This window comes from Oncorhynchus keta, chromosome 25, assembly GCF_023373465.1.
Source record: "Oncorhynchus keta strain PuntledgeMale-10-30-2019 chromosome 25, Oket_V2, whole genome shotgun sequence".
NCBI classification, from domain to species: domain Eukaryota; kingdom Metazoa; phylum Chordata; class Actinopteri; order Salmoniformes; family Salmonidae; genus Oncorhynchus; species Oncorhynchus keta.
This window is the reverse complement of record NC_068445.1, coordinates 16673604-16691225: the sequence shown is the minus strand read 5'-3', so window position 1 is coordinate 16691225 and position 17622 is coordinate 16673604. Positions and strand designations below refer to the sequence as shown.

At 41.8% G+C, this 17622-nt stretch overlaps 2 protein-coding genes across 2 annotated transcripts in view; one reads left to right on the top strand and one right to left on the bottom strand.

Moving 5' to 3' along the window:
* The window catches only part of LOC118357853 (calcineurin-binding protein cabin-1-like), a 95899-nt gene extending 92028 nt beyond the window's left edge, over window positions 1-3871 (bottom strand). Inside the window, 1 exon segment of the mRNA XM_052479987.1 lies at window positions 3793-3871. Within this exon segment, the coding sequence (XP_052335947.1) occupies window positions 3793-3871 (79 nt within the window).
* A 1358-nt stretch (window positions 3872-5229) lies between these two features.
* LOC118358304 (neurofilament light polypeptide-like) lies at window positions 5230-8064 on the top strand. The gene is made up of 4 exons (XM_035735950.2): window positions 5230-6354; window positions 6640-6764; window positions 6955-7256; window positions 7371-8064. Exons 1-4 carry the CDS (start codon window positions 5287-5289, stop codon window positions 7568-7570), a joined length of 1695 nt encoding a protein of 564 aa, XP_035591843.1. The 5' UTR covers window positions 5230-5286; the 3' UTR covers window positions 7571-8064.
* The last annotated feature ends 9558 nt before the right edge of the window (window positions 8065-17622 follow it).

Sequence of the window (17622 nt, the reverse complement as noted above, 5' to 3'; positions counted from 1 at the left end):
TTTCTTGAGGGAAACCGAAGTCGGTAGCAGAAGTCTGCGCCCCTTCGTCGGTGATTTGTCGAGAGACGACTCATTTTCATACACATTTTTTTCATTAAGAAATACTGCTCCAAACACATTTGTTAGATATAAAATTGCATGACCAAGATCTCCTCGGCAAAAACGTGAGTCATCTCTGTAATAATGACAATTACAATAACACTGAATGAACAATGAACACTTATTTTAACTAAATATAATACATAAATCAATTCTATTTGGTTTCAAATAAATAATGAAACATGTTCAATTTGGTTTAAATAATGCAAAAAAACAGCGTTTGAGAAGAAAGTAAAAGTGCAATATGTGCCATGTAAAAAAGCTGACGTTTAAATTCCTTGCTCAGAACATGAGAACATATAAAAGCTGGTGGTTCAATATTACCAGTTCTTCAATATTCCCAGTTAAGAAGTTGTAGGCTGTAGGTATTATAGGAATTATGACGAGGACTATTTCTCTCTATACCATTTGTATTTCATATACCGTAGACTATTGGATGTTCTTATAGGCACTTTAGTATTGCCAGCCTAATCTCGGGAGTTGATAGGCTTGAAGTCAAACAGCAATGTGCTTCAAGCATTGCTAAGAGCTGCTGGCAAAGTGCTGTTTGAATTCATGCTTACGCGCCTGCTTCTGCCTACCACAACTCAGTCAGACTGCTCTATCAAATCATTGACTGTATTATAATATAATAAACACACAGAAATACGAGCTTTTGACTCATTAATATGGTAAAATCCAGAAACGATCATTTCGAAAACAAAACGTTTATTCTTTCAGTGAAATACGGAACCGTTCCGTATTTTATCAAATGGGTGGCAACCCTAAGTCTAAATATTGCTGTTACATTGCATAACTTTCGATGTTATGTCATAATTATGTAAAATTCTGGCAAATTAATAACGGCCTTTCATAGGAAGAAATGGTCGCGTATACCCTGACTCAGCTTGCACTGAACGCAAGAGAAGTGACACAATTTTCCTAGTTAATATTGCCTGCTAACTTTAATTTATTTTAACTAAATATGCAGGTTTAAAAATATATACTTTGTGTATTGATTTTAAGAAAGGCATTGAGGTTTATGGTTCGGGACATTTGTGCAACGATTGTGCTTTTTTAAATCAGCACCCTTTTAGCGAAGTTGAAGTAGGCTGCAATTCGATGATAAATTAACAGGCACCACATTGATTATGCAACACAGGACAAGCTAGTTAAACTAGTAATATCATCAACCATGTGTAGTTAACTAGTGATTATGTGAAGATTGATAGTTTATAAAGATAGGTTTAATGCTAGCTAGCAATTTACCTTGGCTCCTTGCAGCCACAAGGTCCTTTTGACGCCGCACTCGCCTGCCACGCAGTCTCCTCGTGGATTGCAACGTAATCGGCCAAAATCTGCGTCCAAAAAGGCCGATGACGATTGTTATGAGACCTTTGGTGGCATGTCTTGTGGGGTATGCATGGGTGTCTGAGCTGTGTGCTAGTAGTTTAAACAGACCTTGGTACATTCAGCTTGTCAACACTTCTTTCAAAAACAAGTAGTGATGATGTCAATATCTCCTCCACTTTAAACCATGAGAGATTTACATGCATAGTATTAATGTTAGCTCTCCGTGTACATTTAAGGGCAGGCCGTGCTGCCCTGTTCTGAGACAATTGCAATTTTTTTGATGTCCCTCTTTGTGGCACCTGACCACATGACTGAACAATAGTCCAGATGTGACAAAACTAGGGCCTGTAGGACCTGCCTTGTTGATAGTGTTGTTAAAAAGGCAGAGCAGCACTTTATTATGGACAGACTTCTCCCCATCTTAGCTACTGTAGTATGTGTTCACCATGACAGTTTACAATCCTGGCGTTATTACCAGTGGTGTAAAGTTTTTTGGTCATCTGTACTATACACTACTATTTATATTGTACTTTGTACTCCATACATTTTCCCTGACACCCAAAGTACTTGTTACAGTTCTAATGCGTAGCAGGTTAGGAAAATAGTGCAATTCACACACATATCAAGAGAGCATCCCTGGTCATCCCTACTGCCTCTGATCTGTTGGACTCAATAAACACAAATGCTTAATTTGTAAATGATGGCTGAGTGTTGGACTGTGCCCCTGGCTATCCATAACTTAAAATAGCAAGAAAACCTTGCTGTCTGGTTTGCTCAATAAAAGGAATGTGAAATGATTTATACTTTAAATTTTGATACTTAAGTAAGCTATATTTACTCAAGTAGTATTTTACTGTGTGACTATCATTTTACTTGAGTAATGTTCTATTAAGGTATCTTTACTTTACTCAAGTATGACAATTGGGTACTTTTCCCACCACTGGTTATAATTTAGGTAGTGTGAAGTGTAGCACAGATAATTTTCTTCCAACCTTTACTTCACTATACAAAGTATGTCTTCTAATCTTTCATGGCTAGTTGCAGGTGGTTCGTTTGAATTTAGAACATTTTCTGTTATTAAATTAAAATAAAAAAAATTCTCTATGAAGTAGTCAAACAATGTGTAAGCCGCCATCTTGTCTATTTCAAATCTTCTCATAGATTGAGGACGGTGAATGTCATTCAACGTGACGCTTGATTTCCGAGTTGCACTCATGACATGCAGCATTTTGGGGTGGACACCCTCCTGTCTCAATCAATAAGATATTAAGATTTGAAAAAGACAAGATGGCGGCGTACACATTGTTGGGTTACTTCATGGAGCAAAACATGTATTTAATTACATTGAGCTGAGCCCAGCTCAATGCTGATTGGTTAATTGTTTTATAATTATTTTATCAAGGGTGACCAAAAACTTGCTGGCATCAATCAATCAAATGCTACGGCCTCAAGATGTTATACTCTTTTGGTTCAGACAGCATCAGATACACGGGCTACACATACTAGGACAGAGGTGCGCTGTTTCCCTCGCTCAGATGATTTCTCAGGTGAGATTCAGCCACTTGCTAATTGGCGTAAAATTACGAAAACAAAGAGAGAGACGAAAGAGAAATTAAGGTTTTGTATTTTTTTATTGGTCAAATATTTGCGGAGGCCTGGCTTCCCTTGGCTAATGTATGGAGTGCGTACAGAACATGTAATTGATGGAATTGAAACCAGGTGTGTGGGAAGACAAGACAAGACAAAACAAATGGAAAATGAAAGGTGGATTGGCGATAGCTAGAAGACAGGTGACGTCGACTGCCGAACGTTGCCCGAACAAGGAGAGGGACCGACTTCGGAGGAGGTCGTGACAGCTAATCGTGATAACCTCTTTGCATCTGCCAATTTATTGGCTGTCCAGTATCCAGATGACCTTTCCCCAGAGCTTCCTATACAGTTAATTTCTTTCCGTAATGTGTTGAGGAAGGCAACAGAACTGTTGTATTTGAAGCACCACTCCGTTCTGCCCAGTTTCCCTTATGTTGCTATGGCAATCGAGTCGTTTTTACCATCCCTGTAACTGTCGCTTCTGCGGGAAGATCATTTTCTACACTAAAACTCATAAAGAACTATAGAAGCATTAAAGCCGATTCATGGTCAATCTGGCATCTGTATTGGCCGTACAGCATTTACTGCGATGTGGCCTCTGCAGAAGTAAGAGCATTCATACTAATTGCATGTTGCAGAGCTGTTGTGAAAGAAGTGAGTTTGTGCTTATACAGGACATACTGCCCCCAACTACAGTCAACCAATTATGTCAATGCGTAGCTATACAGAGCATTTGTAACAGAATTTGGGAGGGGCACGGCGATGTGGTACCGAGCTTGATTTGGCCAACACAAGCCTCTGGAGGCTCCGTAATTGGGCCACACCCTCCTATGGAGCCTCTGGACCACATTTCCGGATCAAGCATAAATCGTTTTTTAGGCTCTTGGTCTAATATGTGCTTTTAAATACCTGAGTAAGCTCAACTCATTGCACTGGCGCCATCGTAGCCTTGACCACGGCATTTGATCACCGATATCCCCTTACTTTCAATCAGTTTATTTTTTTAACACCTAACTTCCTAGTACATATGGAAATGAATCAGCTTTATGAAAGAGTTTTCAGGGTGTTACTGTCAAAATGATTTATAAAAAATAAAATATCATTGCATTCACAACTCTAGCCTGCCTTCAGAAAGCTTCCCCAAGCTGTGACCACTGTGTGTAGAGATTGTTTGGCGCGTTTGAGAGGTGGCATGGTATATCTTGTGCCTATTCTGAGTACCCAGATACAGGAAAATCCATGTTGTTTTTATGAATAACACATTTTCACAAAAATATAATTACATTCACAACTTTAAATTGTCTTCATAAAGCTTCCTCAATACATTAACTTTAAATAGATATTTGTAAGAAGTCTGTGAAAGCTGGTATGATACAGTATATCTAGTCTAGTCTGAGTAGCCTAAATTCATGTTTTTAGATGATTAAACCATTTGCACACGAATACTATTGCTTTCACAACTTTACATTTTGTTCAAAAGACGTCCCCATCCTGTGACCATCATGTAGAGATTGTTTTGGAGTCTGTGAGAGGTGTTATATCTAGAATAGAGTCTGAGTAGCCAGACAAGTGGGATTTTCCTCTGTGACACCAGTGTAGAAAATTCAGGCAAGCCCAAATAGGTTTTAACCCAGAAACGTGCACCTGTGAGTCCAGTAGTGCTGTCATTATAAAGCCTGCACTAAGGACTACATTTTATGACAAAGGTTTTTAATACTGATACAAATGTTGAGCAAAATATACATTGATACAAGAATGAGGTTTTCTGCAATGCTATGGACTCTTACCCAGCTATATGGGAGTGGCAAAATGGTGCAGTGCTGAGTCATTGTTGGCAAAAGTACTTGCTCCCTCAATTGCCAGCGCTGTAGTTTCAAGCCTCTGCACTGCAGTCGCCTGATGCACTGCTATAGTTTGTTTTTAGGGCTAAAAGTAACATTTCCTACTCATCCTGTTTCAGAAAGACAGACATGCTTCACAGCAAAATGTATGTTTTGTCGTTACAGACTGACCTCATTGCCTTCCCTCTCTCTCCACTGGTTATCCCCGCCCCTTACATATGTCTCTTTTCCTCTCACCCTATCTCTCAATCCCTTTTTTAACAGCTCAGACTTGGCTGGCTGGCGCTGTCATTAATCCCTGCTGTCAGTGCTTTAAAAGGTTTGCGTCACAGTCATTACAGCCCTATAAAAGCCACGGTGATGCAGATCCCACTGTGCAGTCGACCCAGCAACTCCATCAAACATAGAGCTGCCTGTTTCAGTCATGAGTTCCATTGGTTACGACCCTTACTTTCCTTCCTCTTCCCACAAGAGGAGGGTGACGCTGCGCAGTGGAGGGTATGGAGGCAGTGCAGGAGGAATGACATCCAGGTCGGTGTATTCCAGCCTCTCTGCCCCCCTCTCATCCCATGGGTCATCCCGGCTGCATTACCCAACATACAGCCGTAGCTCCTCCATGCTGCTGTCTACCCCCAGATCTGCTGCCACTGCTGAACTGGACATAAGCCAGGCGGTGCAGGTCAGCACTGAGTTCAAGGCCGTGCGGACGCAGGAGAAAGCCCAGCTGCAGGAGCTGAATGACCGCTTTGCCAGTTTTATCGAGCGCGTCCACGAGCTGGAACAGCAGAACAGGCTGCTGGATGCTGACCTGCTGATCCTCAGGCAGAAGCATGGCGAGCCCTCCCACCTCAGGTCCCTGTATGAGCACGAGATCCGCCAGCTCCGTGCTGCTGTGGAGGAGGCCCGCGATGAGAAACAGGCTGCCCAGAACCACAGGGACCAGATGGAGGAGGTGCTGCAGAGTCTACAGGGCCGTTATGAAGAGGAGGTAGTCAGCAGAGAAGAGGTAGAAGGCCGTCTGATGGATGCAAGGAAGAGGGCGGATGAGGCTGCTTTGGGCCGTGTTGAGCTGGAGAAGAAGACAGAGACACTACTGGATGAGTTGGCCTTCCTGAAACGTCTCCATGAGGGGGAGATAGCGGAGCTGCAGGCCCAGGTGCAGTACAATGCCCAGGTGTCAGTGGAGATGGAAGTGGCCAAGCCAGACCTGTCCGCAGCCCTCCGAGACATCCGTGTCCAGTATGAGAAACTGGCACACCGCAACCTCCAGTCAGCCGAGGAATGGTTCCGCAGCAAGGTGAGTGTGATGACAGAAGGCACCACCCGCAACACAGACAACGTTCGCAGTGCCAAAGACGAGGCCGGGGAGTACCGGCGCCTGATCAAAACACGGAACCTGGAGATTGAAGCATGCCGTGGGATGAACCAGTCCCTGGAGAATCAGCTACAAGAGGTGGAGGAGAAACAGAGTGCTGAGATCGCAGCCCTACAGGTCAGTGTCAGTGCCAGAGCAGCATGAATGAAAAATCTAACCTGTCTAAATATCTGCATCAGCATGAGTAGTGTAGCAGACTCTGCTGAGCCTAATCTTTCAGACAAATGCGCACAATGAATATTCTACAGAAATGCTGCTTAATGCATCATTTAGATCAACAAAGTAAGTTTTGGCCTATAGAATATGTTGTTTGGTCATGATGTTTGGAAAAACCTTTACATACATCAGATATATTCCACAATCAACACCTCATGAATCATATTAATGATATCTCCAAAATAGGAATCAATTGGCCAGCTGGAGGACGAGTTGAGGACAACTAAGAATGAAATGGCCAGGTACCTGAAGGACTATCAAGACCTCTTGAACGTTAAGATGGCTCTGGACATCGAGATAGCAGCTTACAGGTCTGTAACTCATAACATTAGACCTGCATGTTGTGTCTACTTCGCAGAGAGGAACTTCCTGCAGAAGTTTATAATTGTACCATTACTATATGATCATAGATTGGATTATATGTGTTTTACAGTACAACAAATTTAACTGAGTGCCAACCAGGGCCATCTCTTGTGATCTATGTATCTATTCTGTTTCCAGGAAGTTGCTTGAAGGGGAGGAGAATCGCTTCAGTGCTGGAGGACATGGGGAAATGTCCAGTGTCTACTCCCAAAGCCTGAGTGTTGCCCCATCCTACAACCGCCCCATGTTCTTCATGCAGTCCAGCCTGAGCTCTGCTGCCCCCTACCTACGCATGTACAGCTCATCATTCTCCTCTGCGGATGAGATTATAGCTGCCAGTCAAGCACAGCCTGCTGAGTCAAGTCCTCAGGAAGAAGAGGGGGAAGAAGAGAAGAAGGGAGTCAAGGAAGCAGAGGAAGAGGAAGAAGAGCAAAAAGCAGGTCAGTGTTGTCTAGAGTTTGAATTAATGTGATTTCACTTCTTTTTTTTAATGGTTTTGCATTGTCAGGTTCATTGCCTACTGCGGTTAACAACCAATCACATTGTCTCTACAGGTGATAATGGAGATATGGAGAAAGAGGAAGCAGGGGAGCCTAAAGAAAATGGAGAAGATGAAAGCCAAGAAGGAGGAGATGGAGTGGAGGATGGAGCCACTGAAACAGAAGAAGGGGATGATAAGGGAGAAGAGGAAGAAAGCAAACAGGAAGTAGAAGTGGCAGAAGAAAAAGAGAAGCCAAAAGAACAAAATATTTAAATCAAGAATGAATGACACATTGATTGTTCCCTATCGAGGTGCTCTATAAATAGATCAGTTCAGTACAATCAATCAGGAAACCACTGTATATACAGCAGAGGCCTTTATGTTTGAGTTCAAATAAACAGTATGGCTGTACACTGAGTGAAGCAGAGCATGAGAGTGTATGCATGTGTGTGCCTGCAAGGTGCTCTTCAGAACAATAAAAAGCAAATACCTGTATATGAAATACATCAAAATAAATTCAATATGATTGCTTAATTATTGGGTGCGAGAAACAAGAGAGAGCATGTGTGGAGTTTTGTGAGCAAATACTGTATTGTATTAGTCTGTGAAATATTTGTTTGAAAAACCTATGTGCTTTTCTGTCACCACAATATGCCTATAAGAACACCATTGTGTTCAATACTTGATTTGAAATGCCTTAGACCAAATCTTGTTCGTGGGATCCATGATGTACAGTACTGAACACAAATAAAGACATGAAACATGAATTATGGCACGACTCAATTCACTACACTTATGAAGTTACTACTCATTTTCATGACTGGCCAGATGAGTCAGCAATAAGTGTATGGAGTATATAGATAATAGCATTGCCGAATCAGGATGTTCTTTTAGAATAAAAGGGACGTGTATTAGAACAACTGTTTCAATTATAGGTTGGTTGATAGATGATGTAATTTCTCCACAATGTACCTACGACCTGTATGTGTCATCTAAGAGACGCCCTCTTAGATGGCCCTTTGACAGACAATGAAAAAGAATTAAAGACATTTCGATATTTATTTTTTCAAATTGACAGATAGTAAGTAGAGAGCAGGAGCCTTTGTGTGTGTGTGTGTGTGTGTGTGTGTGTGTGTGTGTGTGTGTGTGTGTGTGTGTGTGTGTGTGTGTGTGTGTGTGTGTGTGTGTGTGTGTGTGTGTGTGTCCTCATAAGGTCCTGTGTTTTTCCTGCTAGCTCACTCTCCTTTACATCACTGGCCATAATTCAGAAGTGTTATGACTCAGCTAAGTTGGTGCTGCACCAAAGAATCTGGCCAAATGTCTACTGATGGAGGATGCCAGCAAAAAGCAATTCCATTAGAGAAACAAGAGAGGAAAATCCTACTGCATTAAATCTTGACAGAGGACGGTCCTGTTTTATTCCAGACACTCTTTTTGCACCACACTGGTGGCGGAAATGCACAGCCATTCATACACATACAGGAACACTGTATGAATGCTAAATGATTACATACATACCATGGGCTATATGTGACTTGTTGCTATTCATATCAAGTTGAATTTTGTGGCTGTGTATCCCCAAGAAGGAGAACACTTGTTCTTTCAAGGATATCAGTTTTACTTGACAGGGACACAGAGAGGGTCTTAATTTCTGCAGTGGCTATAAATCTTCTGATTGTTTGGCTAAAGTTCCCTCTCTTTAGTGTCACTGTTATTCTGAGATGACATATGGTTTATTTACCATCATCACTCTCTCTTCACATTTTTATTCATTTTATTCTCCAAAACAGTCACAGAAACTTGTATTCCTTTGTAATATATGGCATAACCCACACTATGCTATTTACACCAACAATTGGACTACAATGCTACAGAGCTCTCAAAAGTTAAACTTAACAGCAGAACTGAGGGGGAAAAAAAACATGCAGTCCTCTATGTTTGACCTTTGGCCCTGTTACATACAGTATTAGAAAGCCATCTCCCCAAAATCTGCAGCTGCCACCTCCCTCTTTACCCCTCTGTAGTTTCTTTGTCCTCAGCTCACCCTATCCTCTACAGCTCCTCCCTCCAACCTTCCCTTTCTTCCTGAAACAAAAGAGTGAATGAGGAGACAGCATGCGTATCAAATTGATACCAGCACATATTCTCTGTATAAAAAAAAAATTAAAAAAAAAGGGAAGTTAACAAGTTGGACTTAATGTGTATGTCATATTACAAGGGTAATGTCCCAAAGCAAACATAACAACTCAAATCATCACCTGATTTGCTGTTGGGAAAACAATGTAAATATCAAAGTGTTGTACTGTGTATACACTGTACTACTCATAAGTATTTTAGCCTCCTTGGTTCACTGGAGAAATGCAGAAACATCCATGGGAGAAGGGATCATATAAGGGATCCCTTCATGATCTCATCTTTGAATAGATGGTTGGAGGACAAGAGTTGTTTATGATCGTCCTCTGATGCAGAGGCTCTACTCACCGCCACCTTGTTGACGAGTAAGGAACACACCAAACAGATCAAATCAAAGTTTATTGGTCACGTGCGCCGAATACAACAGTGAAATGCTTACTTACAGGCTCTAACCAATAGTACGAAAAACAGGTGTGTGTGTGTGTGTGTGTGTGTGTGTGTGTGTGTGTGTGTGTGTGTGTGTGTGTGTGTGTGTGTGTGTGTGTGTGTGTGTGTGTGTGTGTGTGTGTGTGTGTGTGTGTGTGTGTAAAGAAAGTAAAGAAAGTAAAGAAATAAAACAACAGTAAAAAGACACTTGAAAATAACAGTAGCGTGTGTGTGTGTGTGTGTGTGTGTGTGTGTGTGTGTGTGTGTGTGTGTGTGTGTGTGTGTGTGTGTGTGTGTGTGTGTGTGTGTGTGTGTGTGTGTGTGTGTGTGTGTGTGTGTGTGTGTGTGTGTGTGTAAAGAAAGTAAAGAAAGTAAAGAAATAAAACAACAGTAAAAAGACACTTGAAAATAGACACAGGTTAGTCAGGCTTATTGAGGTAGTATGTACATGTAGGTATGGTGAAAGTGACTATGCATACATGATGAACAAAGAGTAGCAGTAGCGTAAAGAGGGGTTGGCGGGTTGCGGGACACAATGCAGATAGCCTGGTTAGCGAATGTGCGAGAGCACTGGTTGGTCAGACCAATTGAGGTAGTATATACATGAATGTATAGTTAAAGTGACTATGATATAAGATAAACAGAGAGTAGCAGCAGCATAAAAGAGGGGTTGGGGGGAAGCACATAATGCAAATAGTCCGGGTAGCCATTTGATTACCTGTTCAGGAGTCTTATGGCTTGGGGGTAAAAACGGTTGAGAAGCCTTTTGGTTCTAGACTTGGCACTCCGGTACCGCTTGCCATGTGGTAGTAGAGAGAACAGTCTATGACTGGGGTGACTGGGATCTTTGACAATGTTTAGGGCCTTCTTCTGACACCGCCTGGTGTAGAGGTCCTGGATGGCAGGCAGCTTATCCCCAGTGATGTACTGGGCCGTACACACCACCCTCTGAAGTGCATTATGGTCGGAGGCCGAGCAATTGCCATACCAGGCAGTGATGCAACCGGTCAGGATGCCCTCAATGTTTCAGCTGTAGAACCTTTTGAGGATCTCAGGACCCATGCCAAATCTTTTTAGTTTCCTGAGGGGGAATAGGCTTTGTCGTGCCCTCTTCACAACTGTCTTGGTGTGTTTGGACCATTCTAGTTTGTTGTTGATGTGGACATCAAGGAACTTGAAGCTCTCAACCTGCTCCGCTACAACCCTGTCGATGAGAATGGGGGCGTGCTCGGTGCTCCTTTTCTTGTAGTCCACAATCATCTCCTTAGTCTTGGTTACGTTGAGGGAGAAGTTGTTATTCTGGCACCAGAGGTCTCTTATCTCCTCCCTATAGGCTGTCTTGTCGTTGTCGGTGATCAGGCCTACCACTGTTGTGTCGTATGCAAACTTAATGATGGTGTTGGAGTTATGCCTGGCCATGAAATCATGGGTGAACAGGGAGTACAGGAGGGGACTGAGCACGCACCCCTGGGGAGGTCCAGTGTTGAGGATCAGCGTGGCAGATGTGTTGCTACCTACCCTCACCACCTGGGGGTGGTCCGTCAGGAAGTCCAGGATCCAGTTGCAGAGGGAGGTGTTTAGTCCCAGGTTCCTTAGCTTAGTGATGAGCTTTGAGGGTACTATGGTGTTGAACGCTGAGCTGTAGTCAATGAATAGCATTCTCACAAAGGTGTTCCTTTTGTCCAGGTGGGAAAGGGCAGTGTGGAGTGCAATAGAGATTGCATCATCTGTGGATCTGTTCGGGTGGTATGCAAATTGAAGTGGGTCTAGGGTTTCTGGGATAATGGTGTTGATGTGAGCCCTTACCAGCCTTTCAAAGCACTTCATGGCTACAGATGTGAGTGCTACGGGTCTGTAGTAATTTAGGCATGTTGCCTTTGTGTCCTTGGGCACAGGGACTATGGTGGTCTGCTTGAAACATGTTGGTATTACAGACTCAATCAGGGACATGTTGAAAATGTCAGTGAAGGCACCTGCCAGTTGGTCAGCACATGCCCGGAGCACACGTCCTGGTAATCTATCTGGCCCCGCAGCCTTGTGTATGTTGACCTGTTTTAAAGGTCTTACTCACGTGGGCTATGGAGAGCATGATCACACAGTCATCCAGAACAGCTGATGCTCTCATGCATGCCTCAGTGTTGCTAGCCTCGAAGCGAACATAGAAGTGATTTAGCTCAGTGTTTGTAGCTCAGGCTGCCTTTACATCCCAGCACATCTTGCGGTTGGGCCTCTGACATGGAAAGAGAAGGGAAAACATGCTGCTTAAGACATACTGTAGTAGGACAACAGTTGACTTTTTCTCAAAATAACCATTAATCCATTTGGTAGACTGAATATGAAAACACCAGTATTTGAGTACTATTTATCTCTGCTCATAGTCATGCTTTCTCTCTAGGAGTGTATGATGCAATCTCATTAAACTAGAGCATTAGGTGAGAACAGGATGAAGAGGTTACAGGCAGTTCTGCTAATTAGAGTGTAGGGAGGACAAGACATACATGCCAGTCTGCTTGACTGATTCATCGACCCTATCGACACCAAACTGAGATGTTATGCTTATATAATGCTTACATAAAGCTTGCACCTGGGGTGATAGACTGTTCATGAAACAATCCTACACAATGGTCTCTTGAGCCTAAATCTGTCTCTCATCAGCATTATTGAGATTTTAGGAATATCCCCTAATAATACCATGACTCAAGCACAGGAATGTTCTCTAAATAGAAGGTGTTTGACATAGAGATTGATAGAGGACTCTTGTGCCCAAAAGCATGTTTCAGCATGGGCAGCGCCATTGTGGACTTTCCCCATTTGAAGTAGTCAATTCCTAAAGGTTAAGGAAGAATCACATAATTCCATCCAGGTCATCAGGAGGGATCAGCCAATGAATTATACTTGTGAGTAAACATTCCATAACTGCAGGTGGCAGGAAATCGTCAAACTTGGCTTTATACCTTTTCAAACAGTATACTGCAGGTGGCAGTATACTCATCACTGTCAAACGATCCCTAAAACACTTCAGCGAGCAGGCCTTTCTAATCGACCTGGCCTGGGTATCCTGGAATGACATTGACCTCATCCCGTCAGTAGAGGATGCCTGGTTATTCTTTAAAGGTGCCTTCCTCACCATCTTAAATAAGAATGCTCTATTCAAAAAAATGTTTAACCAGGAATAGATATAGCCCTTGGTTCACTCCAGACCTGTCTGCCCTTGACCAGCACAAAAACATCCTGTGGTGTTCTGCATTAGCATCGAATAGCCCCTGTGATATGCAACTTTTCAGGGAAGTTAGGAACAAATATACACAGGCAGTTAGGAAAGCTAAGGCTAGCTTTTTCAAACAGAAATTTGCATCCTGTAGCACAAACTCAAAAAAGTTCTGGGATACTGCAAAGTCCATGGAGAATAAGAGAACCTCTTCCCCGCTGCCCACTGCACTGAGGCTAGGAAACACTGACACTACCTATAAATCCACAATAATTGAGAATGTCAACAATTTCTCTATGGCTGGCCATGCTTTCCACCTGGCTAACCCTTCCCCACTTCTCCTTCACCCAAATCCAGATAGCTGATGTTCTGAAAGAGCTGCAAAATCTGGGCTCCTACAAATCAGCCGGGCTAGACAATCTGGACCCTCTCTTTCTAAAATTATCTGCTGAACTTGTTGGAACCCCTATTACTAGCCTGTTCAACCTCATCTCGTCTGAGATTCCCAAAGATTGGAAAGCTGCCGCAGTCATCCCCTCTTCAAAGGGAGAGACACTCTAGACCCAAACTGCTACAGGCCTATATCTATTCTACCCTGCCTATCTAAGGTCTTTGAAAGCCAAGTTAGCAAACAGATTACCAACCATTTCGAATCTCACCGTACCTTCTCCGCTATGCAATCTGGTTTCAGAGCTGGTCATGGGTGCACCTCAGCCACGCTCGAGGTTCTAAAAGATATCAAACCGCCATCAAAAAGAGACATTACTGTGCAGTCGTATTCATCAAACTGGCTAAGGCTTTCAACTCTGTCAATCACAACATTCTTATTGGCAGACTCAATAGCCTTGGTTTCTCAAATGATTGCCTCGCTTGGTTTACCAACTACTTCTCTGATAAGAGTTCAGTATGTCAAATCGGAGGGCCTGTTGTCCGGACCTCTAGCAGTCTCTATGGGGGTGCCACAGGGTTCAATTCTTGGGCCGACTCTCTTCTCTGTATACATCAATGATGTTGCTCTTGCTGCTGGTGATTCTTTGATCCACCTCTACGCAGACGACACCATTCTGTATACCTCTGGCCCTTCGTTGGACACTGTGTTAACTAACCTCCAGATGAGCTTCAATGCCATACAACACTCCTTCCGTGGCCTCTGAAGCTGGAGACTCTTACCTCCCTCACTAGCTTTAAGCAACAGCTGTCAGAGCAGCTCACAGATCACTGCACCTGTAAATAGCCCACCCAATCTACCTCATCCCCACACTGTATTTATTTATTTATTTTGCTCCTTTGCACCCCAGTATCTCACCTTGCACATTCATCTTCTGCACATCCCACCATTTCAGTGTTTAATTGCTATATTGGAATTACTTTGCCACCATGGCCTATTTATTGCCTTACCTCTCTTATCCTACCTCATTTGCACACGCTTGCACATGCTGTACGTTCTACTGTATTATTGATTGTATGCTTGTTTATTCCATGTGTAACTCTGTGTTGTTGTATGTGTTGACTGCTTTGCTTTATCTTGGTCAGGTCGCAGTTGCAAATGAGAACTTGTTCTCAACTAGCCTACCTGGTTAAATAAAGGTGAAATAAATCAAATAAAAAATAAAAGTTGTAGTAGAAGAAAATTGACTACTTAAAAAATAGAAATGGCCTCAATGGCGCTGTCAGTGCGCTCACATATGCCATACCGATACAATGAAGAGTCCTTTATGATTCTCTATGGTGTTTGACAGTAGTTGTATACCACTTCCTGAGTTGTTGTTTTGCTGCCGTTCAAGAAAAGTTATGTTGTAATAACAAAGGTCTGTCACATGATGGCAATATTGTGTTCCTTATTCACAGCTTGCAGAATTCCTTTTCATTTGACTGGTCTCTATGTCAAAGGATTTAAAAAATATATATTAATACATTAAAGTAATCCATTTGTGGTTGAGATTATATTTGTGGAAGGTTATAACACGGCAAAAGTGTAAACCTGAATATGACTAGAGATCTTTACTCCATGCAAAGTAAGGCCTACACTGAATCATAAACCTAAGAATACACAAATCACAAAAATGCTCGGATCAAACAAAACCGTGTCAAATTATTCAAAAGTATTTAAGTACATAAACCGCTCAATATATACCCAAGTAAGTGGTCCAATCTTTTAATCACTTACAGGTGTAGGATCTTAATTTGACCAGTTTCTCAAAACAGGGAAATAATCCTTCAGTAACTGGAAATGTGAATTATTGTGTGGATTAGAATTCATATTAATTTGTTGTAGGGGTTGATACATGTTTTGTTAGGGCAAATCAAGTCTGAAATTTTAAAGAGAAAATTACACATTTTAGAAGCCTTTTTAAACCTTGAATGCAGTACGAGTTTGCATTTTCCCGCTGTGCAGAACATTTCCTGCAACAATGAGGTGATTAAATTATGATCCTGCACCTGTAGATGAAGCAGACAATGAGCAAGTAATTGAAAGAGAACAACATTCCCCAACATAAATAAACCTAAATGCTGTACTAATATACAATAACTGTCCCTAATACCTATATATTTATATGGTAGACGGTACAGTGTGTACAGTGTAATTACATTGTAGGTACCTTATCTGTATCTGATTTGTGTAGTTACATGTTAAAATGTTTATATGCATTAGATTTGTAAAACTAACTTAAATGAATTGTAGCTATAGTAAACCTTCTCTTAACACCCAATTATTGTTTAAGATTATTTTTATTTTGTTGTGACTTATTTTTGCAAATTCTTTGTATTGTGCATGCCACAAACATGGATAGCAGTTGTGCTATGCAAATGTATACCAAAACTGTACCAATCATTTCTCTACCACCAATCAGTTTTGGGAGAATCTACTTTTGAGGGCTGACTACTAAAGCCCTCTGCAGTTACCCTACTGTTTCGATGGGGGATATGACATTTTGCAGAATCAAATCAAGATATATTTTGTGATGGTTAGCAGAAACCAAATACTGTATAATGCAAAAAATGTCATAGCAATTGTCCTGGCTGAACCCGTGTGAAATTTACATGGGAACAATGACAGAGCAAAACGCACAGAGAAATCACCATAAAAATAGTGAGAGCTAAATCAAGCTGTCAAGGGGTAAAACTATGCAAATGGGTAGCTAATGGTTATTGACAGCAACATTTGGTTGTGCAGTGCTATCAGCAACACATTATGTGAAGACAAAAGGCTAAGTAGAATAACAGGCCGGATCCACTAAACAGCTGCATCGGTGAGGAGGGGGAGGGTGGGGCCCATTGTCTTACGGGGAGGCTGGGGCCCATTCATAAATAAAATATCACAATCAATGCACGTATTGATGCAAACTTACACAGATAAATGCATGAATGGTAACCTCAGACAGACTCATCCTCTAAAATACAAACACTGTGTGCACCTGCTGATGATCAAGTAGGCTACTGCAATCATTTTCCTCATGTTATTTAAAACACACACACACGCACACATCCTCTGACAGTGTCCACTGAGGCCTACATCGTTAACAACAGGTCGATTCCTTACATTCCTGACCTTGAGGACACAAAGCAGTCAATGGTTGAATCACTTAAAATCAAAAAAGTAAAAATCATTTGAATCAAATAACATATGGTAACGTTAGGCCTATTGTAAAAAATAAAAAAAAGAAAAGTCACCAGAATATGCTCTATATCAGGGAGGAAGGTAGTCTAGGGTTTAAGAGTGTTGGGCCAGTAACCGAAAGGTTGCTGTTTTGAATCCCCAAGCCAACTGGGTTAAAACGCTGTCAATGTGCCCTTGAGCAATGCACTAAATTGTTCCTGTAAGTCACTCGGGATAAGAGCGTCTGCCGGATGATTTTTGTTTGAGCGGACTGGAACATAATTATAATATTTTTTTACACTGCAAATTGACCACAACTAAGCCCAAAAATAGATTGCATTTGAAAATAACAATAATTTCATACCTTGATTACATTGAGACATGATCACATATTATTTTTATTCGTGGGAATTCTAGGGAAAAGACTTCCTAAACTAAACACATTTTTAATAGATGTCCTGGTGATTAAAAAAATAATAATAATAACAACAACTTCCCCAAAATTCCTTGCAGTCCAGTTTTGGCCCATAGGCCGCCTCTGGCTGACCTATATTATAGTACACTCATTGTCTGCATGGGTCTGTCTATACATGATACCTCTGCATTGTTACAGACCATTGCTCTCTCATGTCAGTCTAACTTTATCTCGTGACAAAAATGTTGCTCCGACAACGAAAAATGTTTTATACTTACTTCTGAGTGTGGCTATCATACCTTATCTCAGTAATGTGCCCAGTTTTATTTTGCACAATGGACTCTCATGGTGAAAGGTATGGTGTCCTAATGTACAACTATACACGGTGTAGTGTAAGTGAGTTTCTCTAATCACTTATTTGAAGTTTGGTTCTATTGTTACATTGTCGTTATGTTACATTTGCCACATTTGTTCAATTGAGTGATCTTTAGCCTACGCAACGAGGCGCGGCAACGCTTGCTGCTGGGTTCAATTGCATAGCCCTA